The sequence below is a fragment of the Aricia agestis genome, chromosome 9 (genome assembly GCF_905147365.1).
Source record: "Aricia agestis chromosome 9, ilAriAges1.1, whole genome shotgun sequence".
NCBI lineage: Eukaryota > Metazoa > Arthropoda > Insecta > Lepidoptera > Lycaenidae > Aricia > Aricia agestis.
This window is the reverse complement of record NC_056414.1, coordinates 9,368,116-9,385,308: the sequence shown is the minus strand read 5'-3', so window position 1 is coordinate 9,385,308 and position 17,193 is coordinate 9,368,116. Positions and strand designations below refer to the sequence as shown.

The 17,193-nt window shown below is 36.8% G+C and overlaps 2 protein-coding genes across 2 annotated transcripts in view; one reads left to right on the top strand and one right to left on the bottom strand.

The window, feature by feature from the left end:
- The window catches only part of LOC121730211 (zinc finger protein on ecdysone puffs), a 31,580-nt gene extending 15,517 nt beyond the window's left edge, over nt 1–16,063 (bottom strand). Inside the window, exons 1-2 of the mRNA XM_042119159.1 lie at nt 16,053–16,063; nt 9,864–9,868 (exon numbers count right to left, since the gene is read on the bottom strand). The gene's annotated coding sequence lies outside the window, so the exon portion shown is untranslated. The remainder of the gene's footprint in view (nt 1–9,863; nt 9,869–16,052) is intronic.
- LOC121730210 (exostosin-1) lies at nt 3,551–15,867 on the top strand. The gene is made up of 8 exons (XM_042119158.1): nt 3,551–4,503; nt 6,180–6,381; nt 6,468–6,587; nt 6,671–6,991; nt 7,118–7,239; nt 7,586–7,766; nt 9,183–9,421; nt 15,202–15,867. Exons 1-8 carry the CDS (start codon nt 3,641–3,643, stop codon nt 15,380–15,382), a joined length of 2,229 nt encoding a protein of 742 aa, XP_041975092.1. The 5' UTR covers nt 3,551–3,640; the 3' UTR covers nt 15,383–15,867.
- Nucleotides 16,064–17,193: the final 1,130 nt, after the last annotated feature.

Genomic DNA, 17,193 nt, shown 5'->3' with positions numbered 1-17,193 from the left:
TATATTGTGTGTTTAATTTACGACATTACAAGAAACAATCTAATCTATGTAAAGTACCTACCTATTATAATCTTTGTATATGTCATAGTCTGTCTCTGTCAAGAAAGTGAAGAAATTAAAAAGTGGCAACATCGTAGTGTCATCCCTTTCAAATCAATCTAAGAAATAATCGGTCAAGTGCAAGTCGGACTTGCGCACGAAGGGTTCCGTACCGTTATAGAGCAAAAATCAGCCAAAATTGTGTTTTTGTATGGGAATTATATTTTATTTAAATATTATTAAATAACACATATTATAATTATGGCCTTTGTGAAAATTTCAAGTGCCTACTTGTTGTCATAATTGTTACCGAGCAAAAAATGTTTGAAAAAATATGTTGAGCCCCCCTTAAATATTTAATTATTTTTTTTTAGTATTTGTTGTAATAGCGGCAACAGAAATACATAGTCTGTGAAAATTTCAACTCTCTAGCTATAACCGTTCTTGAGTTACAGCCTGGGGACAAACGGACAGACGGACAGAAATCGAAGTCTCAGTAATAGGGTTCCGTTTTTACCCTTTGGGTACGGAACCCTAAAAAGAAATGACACTACAATGTTGCCACTTTTTAACTTCTTCACTTTCTTGACGGACTATATAAAAAATGCAATAACTCGATTAAACGGTTAAACTGATGTGGCTAATTTTAGTCTTTAAATATTCCTGGAAGTCCAGGGAAGGTTTATAAGTGACACGAAGTTAACAGGGACATCTAGTCACTAGTGCTACATATTATTATGAATTTATAACACCTGTTATTTAGGTACCCTTTCCCTGAGAGCTGCAGATCTATTTAGATGACCAGTGAGAGCTGAGAGAAGCTCACTCCTTTTTTATTATGGAACTACTTATTTAAGAAAATACAAAAAACACGTCTAAAAACGCAAAGCACCTAAGTCAAAATATCAATCATTGTTAGGCGCGTTAAATGATAGATTTCTTTGACAGTTCATTGTTTACGTAAACATAAGGTTTAAGTAAAAGTGTTGTTTTATTATACCACATAATACTTACTCAGGCTATTTAGAATTGCATTATACAATAAAATAAACAAATAAAATTGATAAAACAAACGCTTAATTACCTGCTACTATGGCGATTGTGCGATCAGAATCGGAAATGTGGACGCGAGAATTTCAGTGATATTTTCGCGTATTACTATTTTTCTTCAATGAAAATCTTCAAATTTTCAGCACTATGACACGTCTTTCACTTTAATTATTAATATTAATCACAGTAATATGTAGTTTTCACATCGTAAAACTACATTTAAGCAAATTGAAAATCTTTGTTTTGTAAATTTTATGTCATAGAGTATTGATACAACAAAGGGACAAATGTCAAAAGAGTGTTGCTATTGCTTAAAAAAAAAGTTTCGCCTCCTAGACATTCTTGACGCACAAATGATTTAACCCTTGTTTAACCCTGTTGCTACTGTAGCGCCACCCTAATTTAACGCATTTCAGCGGACACTTTTTACCATAGATTAAGTATTATAGTATATATGTAACCTTAGCCCGTCATCGCGTGGCCATTTTGTGCTTATTTTCATACAAGTAGTGTGCGTTTATTTTCTTGAATATTTCTATTCGTCGATCATTTCGAAGCACATTACAATCCAGAAAAGAAAGTCATTTATTTTATGATATCGATAAACTATAGTTCAAGTAATGAGAATCCGTAAACACATGTAAAAAGCTATGCAATGTTTGTGGCCAAAATGTTAATTGATGTGACATTTTTAGCACTAATGCCTTATATAGCACAAATGTGGAATTATTGAACTTATAAATTATCTGATTAGCTTACAAAAATACCGATTGAAAAACCCAAAAAATGTTGTTCAAAACTTGCGTATTTTTAATGTTAAATCCACGTTTTTGAGGCATTCTTTGGCCATTCTTATGGTTTATTGTTTAGCGGAACCACAAAAATCAACAATATCTAGCATAAAATGTTCACTAAAATCCTTTATTAACACTTTTATTACATGAAATATGCAGACCGACTTCTTTGGTATATCCTAGTAAGTAGGACATAACATTACACGCTTTTGACGCTTATACACCGATATAAGGCTCTCTCCTATAAATACAGTATCTCAATGCTTTTTACACAGTATAGCTATTTGCTATACTGTGCTTCTCCTCCTAACGCCTCCGTGGTCTAGTGGTATAGAGCGCGGCTCTTGACTCGGAGGTCGTGGGTTCGATTCCCGCGTTGGAAACATGTTATTTCCAAGTTTGGTTAGGACAATGCAGGCTGATCACCTGATTGTCTGACAAGTAAGATGATTCATGCGTCGGATGGGCATGTAAAAAGTCGGTCCTGCGCCTGATCTCTCACCGGTCGTGTCGGTCTTCCGTCCCACTGGGTTATGAGAGTAAAGGAATAGAGAGTGCTCTTGTGTACTGCGCACACACTTGGGCACTATAAAATTACTCCTGCGTAGCTGGCCCGGTTTCAATGAAACCGGCCACCGTCACCGAAACCGGTGTGGGAGCTATTATATTATTACTGTGCTTCTCCTCCATCTATCACTCCATACGTGCTCCATGATAGTTCATCCATACCATTGAGGTCCTGGATACGAACTCCATACTCCATAGCACAGAGCATAGACTTAATATATACTGGCACAGAGCTCCATAGTCCATATCCCGAAGTAGTCTGTGGTCCATATACTTTGAACTTTGAAATTTGATTTTTGGAGTTTTTGGGAGAATGTGAAAGAGTGATGTTGTGTTTTTATATTATTTTCCTAAAATTGTGTTATCTGGGTTTTTAATGTGTAATATTGGTTAAGATTTATAACTTGAATTGACTTGATTCGTACTAGATACGGAAAAAATCCAGTAACAGTAAAAGTCTAGGGCTGTCTGTTGACCATAGACATAATATATACTGTCGTATATGTCTATGCTGTTGACCATACCATAGACATAATACGACAGTATATATTATGTCTATGGACCATACCGGCTCCCGGTACCACAGACACAGCAAAGTGGCTAATGTCATTTCAACATGCGAAAGGTTAACCATTAAATATTTGTTATCGTGCACAAGTGTGGGAAAGTGATGTAGTAACCAGAAACGTGCTCTTTTGTGTTCCCTCCAAAACTCCATCAAAAGTTTCAGTAAAGCGTCCTTTACTGTACCTTTACCACTTTACTGAATCGACCGACTTGACTTCTTGACTGTATTGACTTTATACTTAGACTTTGACTAGACTTTGGACCTGACTGACCTGACGATAATATATAAAAAATTGTGTAAAAGAATATTGTTTTCCCGCCATAATATTATACTTGACACTGGCCATTGTTATAGCCGAAGTGCCATTATATGAAAAAAAAAAAGTTTGATTTTTGAACTCTGTGTCAATGTCAATTTGTATGTGATTCGTGATAGCGGTTTGTTGTTATTTTCAAGACAGAAAATTAATAGGAAAAGTATTTTCTTTATAAAAAATTATAAATATTAAAAAAAAATTACCTGAGTACAGTTCACGAGAAAAATAAAGAGTGTATAATGCATTAAACTTTTATTTAGAAGTGCACAATGTTTTCTTTTCTGTAAAGTTTACAATGTAACAAAAATGCAAGCCAAAAAGAGATACATTATTTTAGCATTATCATGTTTTTTTCTGATATACTGTTTTTTAAACACTTATCGCCTGAACAAAGGAACAGCGGTGAAAACTCGCCGGGACTATTTACCAACGTTCGCAAGTCTCGAGGAATTATCCGCAGCTCCGTCACGTCAAAAGAGAAATCCTCAAAATACAGTGAAAGAATGCCGTATGGCGACTTGCTTCGATTTTTCCAAGTGTGGTAGTGAGCCTAAAGTCTACGTGTATCCAACTGACGGGCCAGTGAGTGCAACGTATCGGAAAGTGCTCTCGGTCGTTCGGGATTCCAGATACGCCACCAGCGATCCCAACGAAGCGTGCTTGTTTATACCAGCTGTTGACACCCTGGATGCAGACCCATTATCACCAGAGCATGTGTCAGATGTTGCATCGAAACTGTCAAGATTACCATACTGGAAAAATGGACGAAATCACTTAATATTTAATTTATATTCGGGCACTTGGCCAGATTACGCGGAAGGAGCTCTAGGTTTCGATCCGGCTGAAGCCATCTTGGCTCGGGCGAGTGCATCTGAAATAATATTTAGAGATGGGTTTGATGTATCATTGCCATTGTTTCACAAGGAACACCCAGAGAAAGGCGGCACCCCTCCCAGTGCAACTGGGAATCCTATACCCGCTCCTCGCAAACATTTGCTGGCATTCAAAGGAAAACGATATGTCCACGGTATAGGAAGTGAAACAAGAAACTCCTTGTGGCATTTGCATGACAGCAATAATCTTATTTTAGTAACCACATGCAGACATGGTAAATCCTGGAAAGATTTAAGAGATGAGAGGTGTGATGAAGATAATAAAGAATATGATAAGTAATACATTATATATTTTTTATCATAGATGAAGTATTATAGTATAGATGTAACCTTAGCCCGTCATCGCGTAGCCATTTTGTGCCTATTTTCATACAAGTAGTGTGCGTTTATTTTCTTGAATATTTCTATTCGTCGATCATTTCGAAGCACATTACAACCCAGAAAAGAAAGATATAATATAGTTCAAGTAATGAGAATCCGTAAACACATGTAAAAAGCTATGCAGTGTTTGTGGCCAAACGTTACGGGCCGACGTCAAAGCCCTCCGCATATTCATCAAATGACAGCCAAAAAGTATTTGTTTAGTTTTGGTTGTATGTTTTGTTGTAACTTTGTTCTTAAAAGGGAAAATTAAAACTCAAAAGTAACGACGCGACATCATTAATTATTTTGGGGCAAAAAGTATCCCTTGGCCTTTCTTATGTCCAAAGTATCTCCATACTAAATTTCATCCAAATAGATTGAACAGTTTACGTGCAAATCCTAAAAGTTTTTTGTGCGGGAACCGTACATTTTTCCGGGACAAAAAAAATCCCTTGTCCTTTCTTATGTCTTAAAGTATCTCCATACCAAATTTCATCAAAATCGATAAAATAGTTTACGCGCAAATCATAAAAGTTTACTGTGCGGAAACCGTACATTTTTTCGGGACAAAAAGTATCCTATGTCCTTTCTCGGGACTCAAAGTATCTCCATACTAAATTTCATCCAAATCGATTGAATAGTTTACGTGCAAATCCTAAAAGTTTTTTGTGCGGGAACCGTACATTTTTCCGTGACAAAAAGTATCCCTTGTCCTTTCTTATGTCTTAAAGTATCTCCATACCAAATTTCATCAAAATCGATAAAATAGTTTACGCGCAAATCATAAAAGTTTACTGTGCGGAAACCGTACATTTTTCTGGGACAAAAAGTATCCTACGTCCTTTCTCGGTACTCAAAGTATCTCCATTCCAAATTTCAGCAAAATCGGTTTAGCGGTTTGGGCGCAAATCATAAAAGCTTATTGAGCGGAAACCGTACATTTTTTCGGGACAAAAGTATCCTATGTCCTTCCTCGGGACTCAAAGTATCTCCATACCAAATTTCAGCGAAATCGGTTCAACGGTTTGGGCGTGAAGAGGTAACAGACAGACAGACACTTTCGCATTTATAATATTAGTATGGAAGTATGGATTGAATCGAAAAAAAATTCGACTTGATTATCCAACTTTGAAGGCGCATACCAAAAAAAATACAAATGCTATCGAACTGAAATTTTGGGAGCACTTATTTTTTACCGTGATTTCTTTATTTTATTAACAAAATTCGCTAATCTTTGACCTTGTCATCATCCCTATTAGTTGCTCACAAAATAGTATTATTATTCGCCAATAGATGTCAGGAAGAGTCATATTTTTCAGTTTATCGATTATCGATAAAACATGAATAAAAATACATTTTTTAAAAATGATTCCTAGCTAGATCGATTTATCTCCCCCGAAACCCCCTATATACTAAATTTCATGAAAATCGTTGGAGCCGACTCCGAGATTCCAATTATATATATATAGTCTGTAAAGAATTGCTCGTTTAAAGATATAAGATAAGATTCAACTGACTTATATGCTCTCAGCCCTGTATTTAGATATTTATTTTTGTTAACTAATTACAGTTGCAATTTATTGTTTTAGATATGACTATGAGCAACTCCTGGCAAATTCAACATTCTGTTTGGTAGCAAGAGGTAGACGTTTGGGGTCTTATCGCTTTCTTGAAGCTCTTGCTGCTGGGTGTGTTCCTGTATTACTCAGCAACGGTTGGAGGCTGCCATTTGACGAGCGCATTGATTGGCGAAGAGCTGTTATTTGGGCTGATGAGCGTCTTTTGCTACAGGTATACTGTAAATGTTGGTAAAACTGTATTATCATACAGAATAACATTGTATAATGTATGAATAACCAAAACTTTCATATTTTTAGGTGCCAGAGCTTGTACGCTCTGTCCCCCCTGAACGCATCCTTGCTCTTAGACAGCAGACACAAGTTTTGTGGGAACAATATTTTTCTTCTATAGAAAAAATCGTATTTACAACAATAGAGGTATATTTAAGAAATAATCTAAATTATTTCTGTCTTTCAATCCACTATTTTTGTTATTGTATTTATTTTTTTTATTATTTCAGATTATTTTCGAAAGAATAATGGCACATCGAACTTCAAGACAGCGTGAGATGTTGATTTGGAACAGTTCTCCAGGAGCTTTAGGTACTTTGGCCGCTTACGGGGACTCCCGGGCGCACTTTCCGCTGTCAGTGGCGGTGCCCCCCGCGCCGCCAGCGCCCCTCGCCCCCGCCCTCAAGCCCCTGCCGGCGCCCTCTGAGCCCGCAGTCGCGCCCCCACCGACGCCCGGGTCCACGTTTACAGCTCTGTTGTATGTTCAAGCTACATCACCAGCTCTACACAAGCTTCTAGGAAATATAGCTAGCAGTGAATACTGTGAAAAAGTAAGATTCGGTACTAGTTTTGTATTTATTTGAAAAATCATTTAGCACTAATAACAGTGTATGTTCTTCCATTTTCGATTATTGTACGTCAATAATAAGAATTTTGAGATAATGGTTGTTTTTTAGGTGGTGTTAGTTTGGGATAGCGAGAGGTCAGCACCCTCCCTAAAGTATTTGGCAAGAATGGCGGGAGATCCTCGTGAACCTCTACCGGTCGTCGTCATCGACGCTACTACACACTACCCTGGGTAGATATTACATTCCTATACTCTTACTAGCTAATCAGCTGGTAAGAGCTATATCAGAGGTTGTTAATGTTTATGTCACGTTGGTCTTAGAAAACTATCAGCAGTGCGATTCAAGAGTTTGCGTCGTTTGGTACGCTACGTTATTTTGAGTTTTAAAACTTGGCGGATTCTCGGACCGAGCCGTTTCGGTGCACGTTCGTAACTAACATCGCGACACGGATTTTTATATTATAATAAGATGTAAAGTCAGTTACATTTAAATAATGCCAATATTAAAATATATAGATAGGAAAAAAAATTTAATTAAAAAAGAAGTTCAAATTAACGATTCACCATTCATGTTTAGGGAAGGCGTGTCCGCGCGCTGGCAGCCGCTGTGGGCGATCCCTACCGCTGCAGTGTTTTCTCTCGACGGCGACGCCCCGCTGCTGGCTGAGGAGCTAGACTTCGCTTTCCTGGTTTGGCAACAGTTTCCCGACCGCATCGTCGGATATCCTGCACGAAATCACTTCTGGGACGAATCAAAGGTGAGAATTTAGCTCTAAACAGGTTTACCTACAGCTTTCTTAGTGTAGCAGACCAAAAACCAGGCTATTATTATTTATTATCAAGCTAATGGTCGAAGTAGTGAATTTTGCATATAATATTATAATGTTATCACTGTTTGACAATTTAATCTTATCATTTCAAGACCGTAGCGTTGTTCCGAAGAAATTTATTCGATATTTCCATAGTATCGAGTACGACATTAATTGAAACCAAATCGATTTTCAAATCGCTGTCATACACTAGTTTTTGTCAAAACGATATCGATTTAAAGCCGATTTATTTTTTCAATCTCTATTGCCGCGGCCGCTGATTCGTCTATCGTCACGAAGCTTCGTGCTATAAGACGATACCATTGGACGATACACGCAGATCGTCCAATGCCTAGACTTAATATATAGCATTATAGGTTTATGGTCCAATGGTATCATCTCAAGCACGAAGCACTACGCATGTGCGGCGGCAATAATTGGGTTTGACAAATTATTTGTCATGATAATATTATCATATTCGTAAACAAATAAACATATTTTATATTAAATTAAAAAGCCTTCTACGGCTCCCGTTTTCTCGTGTAATGGTTGCTTTTAGTGTGTTTATTTAATTTTTGTTTGTTTCCCATGGTTTCGATTAAATATTTCTCAATCCGGAGTAAAGAAAAAGGAGTACATCCTCTCCTCAGGCGCGCGCGAACGCGACTGTTGGCGACTGAGAGGTGAGACAAATCTAGCGGTGAAGCTCCAATGTGGTTTTTCTTAAATATCTTTAAAAATATAAAGAATATTAAAAATCCGCTAGGTCAACCCTCGGTGATAGAATTTTATATGATGTGTAAAAATATTAACTCAGTTTAATGCATGGTTTTTGCAATATATGAAAAAAATCGTCAAAGTTAGGTTGTTTGTGATTTTTTTCTATCGAGAAAATTTTACGATATTGTGTTTTCGCTCAGATCGAATTCTCGGAAATATATTGTAGCATCTGTGTTTAGAAAATTAAACAATTCGGGGCTTATTATCAAGTACAAAAATGATTTATAAAATCGTCAATTTTGGATTAGTCGCCTTCTTAATATAGCTTGTGACATGTCAGTTCCATACATTGCGATCAGTGGCTAGGGGCTCCGATCTGGCTATACAGTGGCGGCCCTAGGGGTTGGCGAACAGGGCAATCGCCCGGGGCCTCGCTGTCGCAATGACCTGCCGCCCAAGGCCTCGCAATGTGTGAGGCCGCCACTGTGGCTGGGTTATGAGAGTAAAAGGAATAGAGAGTGCTCTTGTGTACACACTTGGGCACTCTAAAATTACTCCTGCGTAACTGGTTTGGTTTCAATAAAGCTGGCCACCGTCACCGAAACCGGTGTGGGAGTTATTATTATTATGATTATTATGTGTCAGGGCGCGTGGGGCTACAGCTCGCGGTGGGGCGGGTCGTACTCGCTGGTGCTGCCGGGCGCGGCGCTGGTGCACCGCGCGCTGCTGGCGCTGTACGGGGCGGCGGCGCCGGCACTGCGGGCGGCGGTGCGGCGCGCGCGCAACTGCGAGGACATCCTGCTCAACTGCGTCGCCGCTCACGTCGCGCGCCGCCCGCCGCTCAAGCTGGCCGCCCGTCGACGGTACAAGCACGCCCAACCCAGGTCGGTACTCTCTTAGACCGTTTGTCCACCACTCCACCGCACAGTGGAAAATTTGGGTCCGTATCGAATCAAAAATCTGTAACTTCAAGGTTTTTCATCGTATTGTATTGAGATTTGGCACATGTATACAGTGATATACAAAGATTTAAAAAATAATGAATTTTTGTATTTTTTTCAATGTATACATATTTATTTGAGGTTAAAAAAAAAGAAAAGAGAAAAAGTAATACGAGTAGTTATATTATGTTTATTTATTTTTTATAAATCTTATATCTTTAAACGAGCAATTCTTGTATATAGGGGGTTTCGGGGGCGATAAATCGATCTAGCTAGGAATCATTTTTAGAAAATGTCATTTTATTCGTGTTTTATCGAATACCGAGCTAAGCTCGGTCAAATAGCTAGTAAGTACTAATATGAGTAAAATTAAGAAAACTTAAACAATTACTTATCACACAAGCATAATAAAATACATGCGCGTGATGCTTGAGCCCAGCGCTTATTGAAAGAAGGCAGAATATGTCTTTGAATGTCACCAATTACAAAACACGAGTTGTTTTCAGAAACATTTAATGTTTGCTGTAGAACTATGGACAACGATTCCAAGGTTCTGCCACGCTCGATATAGGGAATGATGAAATTGCCCTTAGTACAGTTGAAAGTTGAAAGTGGAAATAACCAATGATTTTTTAATAAAGATGGCGTATGCTCATACAAAGCGGTCCTCAGAATTTGTTCCTTTACGACATATAAATACCTACCTCTGGTATATATCTATAAATTACAACAATGAATGCGACAGATAATACGTAACGAATGATATAGAAAAGGATTGCTATATATTTTGAGTTGCACTTGACAGGCGCATCGGCGCGCATGCGCGACATAGATCAAGAGAATACTGTTATTGTTGAACAGAGAGACATTTAATAAAACAAATTGTTTGTTCGATATTTTTTTATTATTCTATAAATATTATAATATAATAAATTCGGTCGTAACTCGTAGGAAAACAAAAGTGTACCCAATGTACATAATATTTTAAAAAATCCTAATACATGGGGTGTTTAACGTGTAAATATTTTTCTCTTTGTCTGTATATAGGTACATACTTCCCGGAAAAATGTACAGTTCCCGCGCGATAAACGAATTTTGGCGCAACGGAGTTGCGGGCGTCATCTTACTAGATGACGCCCGCAACTCCGTTGCGCCAAAAATCGTATCGCCCCTTATTTTAAGTATAATATATATTTTAATCTTAAAATAAGGGGGCAAACGAGCGAATGGGTCACCTAATGGAAACAACTACCGTCACCCATGGACACTACATCCCTGATCCAAAATGAAAATAGATTGACATACATCGCGATATATAGACTAATACAGTCACTAGTCAGGACCATATTGAAATATTGTTCGGAGATATTCGTCGACACGGAGGGTATAATAACAATCCAGATACAATTTAGTTCAAGGGCATAAAAAAATATTTAACCACCTGGAACTGCGGTCTTCTTTTACATAAAATTGTATACTTACCGGTGGAACATTTTCCAATACTTAATTGCTCATCAGCAGTTAATAATATAAATAACACTTGTGGTGGACACATTTATGGTTAAGAAGATCGATCCGAGGATGATAATATATTTTTACCAAGTGATAAAAAATCTCAAGATAATGTTACAGTTTTAACTGATATCCTTTACGAGGTAAACGATTTATGTAATGTGGAACAAATCGTTGGATATATTTCAGGTTGGGTTTCCAGAAAACTTTGCGAACGTTTGAAATGTGAAACGTGTCGTTCATCTTTGTTTACCGATGAAAAATTATGGTTTCACAAACTGGTCACATTGAAAGATATCTAGGAGGTTTATGTTTTGCTTCACCCAATGTTTTTTTAGTCTGCTTATCAGAAAAATTATCAAAAAATTCATTTAAAAGAACGGTCCCTTTTTCGGTAATTCTCGAGACATTCATTAGTTACAATATACTATTTTGAAATTTTTTAATCATTTATTTTATTTATTTATTTTGCTCAATACTGTATAAAATAATATTACAAAATACAAGAAATCTTGCCGCAAAAACTACAATGTACTACTACTGTATAAAATAATATTACAAAATACAAGAAATCTTGCCGCAAAAACTACAATGAGTTTATCTGGACAAGATGTGGTCGCATTAGTTAACTTTACACAATAGATGTTTTTAGGGTTCTGTACCCAAAGGGTAAAAACGGGACCCTATTACTGAGACTTTGAATTTTGAAGTCGGTTAAAAATTGTGCTCTCTTGCCGATGAAACCACAGGCACCGCAAATTTTCTCATCCTTTTGGCGTAGTATATTTGTCTTGGTCTTCAAAATGGGCAGAACATATTGTACTTACTATTTTTTTCAGGCATCCAGTCATACTAACTTCTAAAGGCATATTACTTCTGTTTTATAATACTTATAAAAATACTTACTTATAAAATGTATAGATTTATAATATAATACCTATAGACCCACCCCGGAAACCGAGCGGCGCATGGCGTACTAGACAGCTTACCTATCCATATTTTAATTTATAAAAGAATTAATCTAACATGGTTTGGGCTAAATGTTAAAAGGGAAAACGCATGTGTAGTTTTAAATTAAAAAATATTAAAACGAAAATATGTTTACAATATTACGCAATTAGTTGATGCCTACATGTTAGTGCCTACGCAAGCGCTTCTGATTATTTCAATTGATTATTCTATTAAGTATCTGTCCTTATCACGCTGCAGTTGTCGTCCGTATTTTCTATCCTTTTTTTAGTTTATTTTTTGCATTGAATAATTTGTCGATAATTTTGGAAAATATCCAAATAAAAATTAATTACTAGATGTTTTCATGTCCTTACTTGTGGTACGTAATTTTTTCATCCTTTTTTACATTATAAGTATAATTTTTGCATTTCCTAAAAACGCAGCTTGGCATTCTAAATCAAAAACGTGACACCTCGTCGCTCACTCGCTGCCAACATGCAACTAATTCAAAAGAAGGGACTTAGCTTCATTTGGCCGTATCAGACTGTACGCGCTAGTGCGATATCTACCTTTTTTTATAATAGAATACCATAGGAAATAACCAATTTAAATAAGTGTCACTATATAATACACGCTGAAGTGTGCAATTTGAAGATATTTGCTTCCCCAACTGGTTTTTTACATGAAATACGTGCTAATATCAATGTTATGCATATTTACTCACGCAGGACGAGTGCAGAATAGAATATAATAAGCTATTGCTATCAAAATATTGTGATTAATATTGATTTTGCACACTATGTCAGTAGTAACCGCAAAAGATACCGAATTATCTACTCCGACGTCTATCACATTTTTCCCAATAACTTCCAGGACCGCAAACTTCCGCAGCTGATTTCTTTAATTTTTCATTTATGAATAGTTAGGCTATCAGATAACACATAAAGTGGCGCGTGGGGAGAAGTGGGTAAATGTGAAAACCTTCGACGAAAAAAAAAAGTGAAAAATAGGGTATGTCAATTTTTAAGTACTTACTCAAAAATAAAAAGCATATTAAAAAAAGTTAATAGCTCATTATTAGGAACATAAAATATCCTTTTTAAAAATGTATAAAACCGCATGCATGTGCTAAATATTTTTTTCACAATATTCATTTGAATTATGCGTATGCAAACATTTGAATGAGCCATCCGCTACTTCAACTTACTTCAACCTATGATAAAAAAATATTTATGCAGTTTTAGTAGAAAAAAATGTCTGATTAGGAAGGATTATTAGGTTATTAGAGTATAAATATAAATTGTGATATTTTTAAAAACCATTTATGATATGCTCTAGTTCTACCATTTTCCATAGTGCACCGCCGCCGTCACTGGGACGTCTCTCACAAAAAAAAGCCCCTTTATGACCCAGGTTTCATTTTGATCTACACCCACACACATAGATCAATGTCTGTGTCTACACCACTACAAAACGGCGACAGCGAAGCGCTAGATCAATGTTGGTAGAAAATAAAACTTATGAAACCTATAGCCGAGGTCTTATAGTGGTATTTTATTTTAATTTTAGTCGGTGACGTCCGAGAGGCGGCGGCGGCGGACGAACGGCAGTAGGGTCGCACTCAGAAATATTTAATCATTACTTAACTTCTTAACTTCTATTTAATAAAGAAATTGACTGAATAATGGATACGTAAAATCGTCATTAAATTAAATAGTTAAACTAAAAGCGAGTCCCATTAATGGTGGTCGTGCAGCAAAGCAAATCACTAGTCGAATCGCCTGGTCGAGCCAAATCACCACCCCATTTACATTGGCCACATGCGGCTGGTGACTAAAATCAACCGTGCAAACGTTCAATCGCAAGCGATCGCTTGCTACGAATACATAGTTTGTCTGCACTGTAGCCTTATCTTAGTACCTTTTTCTTCATTTTTAATTGGTAAATAATTATTTCTCCAATAATGGATTTTCGAACGATTACAATTCCCCTTACGCAATGCGACTATTTTACGCGACATTTTCACGCAGAATGAACTAGTCACAAGCGATGTCTGTGTAAATGGGGTGGCGATTCGGCTTGGACAGGCGATTCGACTAGTGACTTGCCGCACGGCTAAAATTGACCCGTGTAAATCCACCATTAAAGCTGTTGCTTGCTCATACAATTATTGCTTACAAAATATAATCTTGTAGTCCGAGAGCCGGCCGTATAAAAGTCCTATTGATCAGATAAATGAAATTTTTTTTGAATATAGATCGAGAAACCTTAGAAGCTTTGAACTAAAGGTATTATACTTTTAGTTAGTTCCTTTTTCCTATTTTTGTTACTTGACTGGCACCTATACAATTTTTTTCCTGTATCGCCCAAAGGTTGTCTGGTAGATAATGCCTTAAGGCATTAAGTCCACCTTTGTACTTGTATGTGCATAAAGTTTTTAATAAATAAAAAATAAAAATAAAATAAAGGTCGACACCTAAATCGTAAAAATAATCGTTTAGTTATCTAAGGGATTTAATTTCAGAATCGCTTAAAAATTAATGTATTTGATGATTAAGAAAAATTACGCAAAAAATATGTACCTACTTATCTTTGATCGTGGTCGACGCTCGGTCGCGGCTGAATTGTGCTTGCCGAGCTTTGAAAATAATAATATTTGAATACTTTATTTTCTCGTTAATTTTTTCCACGTATCTTATGGGTCATAATAATGTCCGGAATCACAACCGGAAGTGAGGTCATAATTTTGCATGCGACCAAAATCAGTAATTTTTAGGGGTGTCGACCTTTAGTTCTACGATTTCTCGATCTATATTAAAAAAAAATATTATGTATATCTGATATGTAGGACTTTTATACGGCCGGCTATCCCACTATTTGACCGTGACGTGTCGCACTCGCGACCATATCCCGTATTAGCTGTACAATGTATTAACATTGTTATTATTACTAAAAGAGGGTTCGATTTTAATCTACTTTTTAAATGCATAATCCATACTAATAATTATTATAAATGCGATAGTGTGTCTGTCTGTTACCTCTTCACGCTTAAATCGCTGATCGGACTTTGCTGGGTATGGAGATAACCACTTTGAGTCCCAGGAAAGGACATAGGATACTTTTTGTCTCGGAAAAATGCACGGTTCCCGGGCGATAAACGAATTTTGGCGTAACGAAGGCATCCACTACTTTAGAATCCATAAACTTGTCAAATGTTTTTGTATGCAATAAACTGTTCAATAAATTAAAAAAAAAACCAGATCATCGTGGAGCGACCCGGAGCACTTCGTCCAGCGGCAGTCGTGCCTCAACACGTTCGCGGCGGCGTTCGGCTACATGCCGCTAGTGCGCTCCGTGCTGCGCCTCGACCCCGTGCTCTTCAAGGACCCCGTCTCCACCAGGAGGAAGAAGTACATCAAGATGGAGCTGGTGACGTCATAGTTACTGTACCGTGTATTCTGTTTCAATGCATCCAGATGAAATAGATCACCCCCAAGCCTCTACACAATGCCCCCATTTTTTTCTGGGTCCCACACCGCCCCCCGTTAGACCTCCAGCGCCCACGCCCACAGCGCGGCGTTATCGCCCACTTTGGGAAAGACTGCTCTAGAGTCTAGAGTTTTTTTTTATAAGTTTTATTCTCTATATTATATGTGAAAGATGTCATTCATATGATAGAATTGGCGATGACTGCATGTATCTTGTACAGTGTACTCTTTATTTATCTCTTAGTCGATTGAATAAGAAGTATTAGTAGTAAATGCTATTAAATAACGCCACAGTAAATATTAAAATATTGTGCTTATTAAAATAACAACACAATGAATACAATTTGGCCGACTTCATAATGATTCCGACTGAAGAGCAATGCTAGTATAATATATCACATTATGTATTTAATCACAAAGACTGTAGTATTTATTGTTTACACCAATGTATTGTTATAAATAAATTTTTTATATAATATTTGTCTTTATTTTTTAAAGCAATCTTGTATTTTATCCAACACTTTTATAATATTATCTAGCTAAAGTATGGTCATCATTAAAACAAATAGAAATTTTGATAGAGGCCTAACATTAACACCTATCTACCTAACTCGTATAGGTACGAATTTACAGCTTTCTTGTTTCAATGAGTGAAAGAGAAGGTAGCGCGAGCGTTAGGCATTTCTCTCTGTTCGATGGCCGGACTTTACTAAGGTCTCGTCAATGCGACGTTCAGAAAAAAACAACTTGAATGTCTTCCATTTCTGACTTCACTTGTCTACAAATCAATGAACACACCAATTGTTTCTTCTTATTATTTGAAATAAAACCATTTTTTATTTATTTATAATGAAAATAATGAATTGAGGGATGATTTCTACATATTCTACGCTACCTTGGCGGTCTGTCGATATCGAGGCCGTGATGTTGCCACATAAGGCCACATGAAGACGCTCTCTACTAGTAGAACTATCGAATTTGGCTCTACTTTTAGAGACTAACCGGATATACGTTATACCTAATATCACATTAGGTACCTACTACCTACACAATGTCATTTGTAACATATTTAAAACATTACCTTCTGCAGCTCCCATGGGCGTACCTGGGATTTTAGCTAGGGGGGGTCTGTCTGGTATAGGGTAGACTGGGTACAGTTGTGACAATTTTGGTTTGGAAGACAATAATTTTGTTAATTTTACAGCTAGCCAGGAAAATTTTGTCACAAACCATAGTTTATTTATTTGTCTAGATAAAAATACTAATATATCATGCTAAAATGCGATGTATTAGTCATCAAATTTAAAAGAAAGAGGGAAATTGTCACAACCGACCACAACCCAAGGACGGTTGTGACAGTGGTTGTGGTCAGTAGTGACACTTCAAAAAAATTATTTATATGATTTTTATTTCATTAAAAATGTACCATAAAACATCATATTCTTACTCTAAACAAATTCATCTAGCGTATCAAAACATAGTCTATTTCTAAACATATTTATCGACCAAAACGACGACATCCGATTCATTTGATGAATTTCGCCGTTCTCTGTAAATAAGTCCTATATTTCACTTCTTCGTAAGTATTTTCGTATTGACTGATAATATCCTGCGTTCGTTTGGTCTTCTGCAAGCGTTTTTGGGACATCTAAGAAAAAATATAGGATAAATGTAGGTATGTCACAACCGTACCCAACACAGAATTTCAATTATCAAACAAGAGCCACGAATCGGCTAAACGATTTACGTAATTATTATTTTTAA

What these genes read in the sequence shown, in the direction of transcription:
- LOC121730210 (XM_042119158.1), top strand. Translation starts at nt 3,641, where the DNA reads ATGCAAGCCAAAAAGAGATACATTATTTTAGCATTATCATGTTTTTTT. An exon ending in TCGTATTTACAACAATAGAG is followed by an intron (nt 6,588 to 6,670) that starts GTATATTTAAGA and finishes TTATTATTTCAG; the next exon opens with ATTATTTTCGAAAGAATAAT. An exon ending in GCAGTGAATACTGTGAAAAA is followed by an intron (nt 6,992 to 7,117) that starts GTAAGATTCGGT and finishes GTTGTTTTTTAG; the next exon opens with GTGGTGTTAGTTTGGGATAG.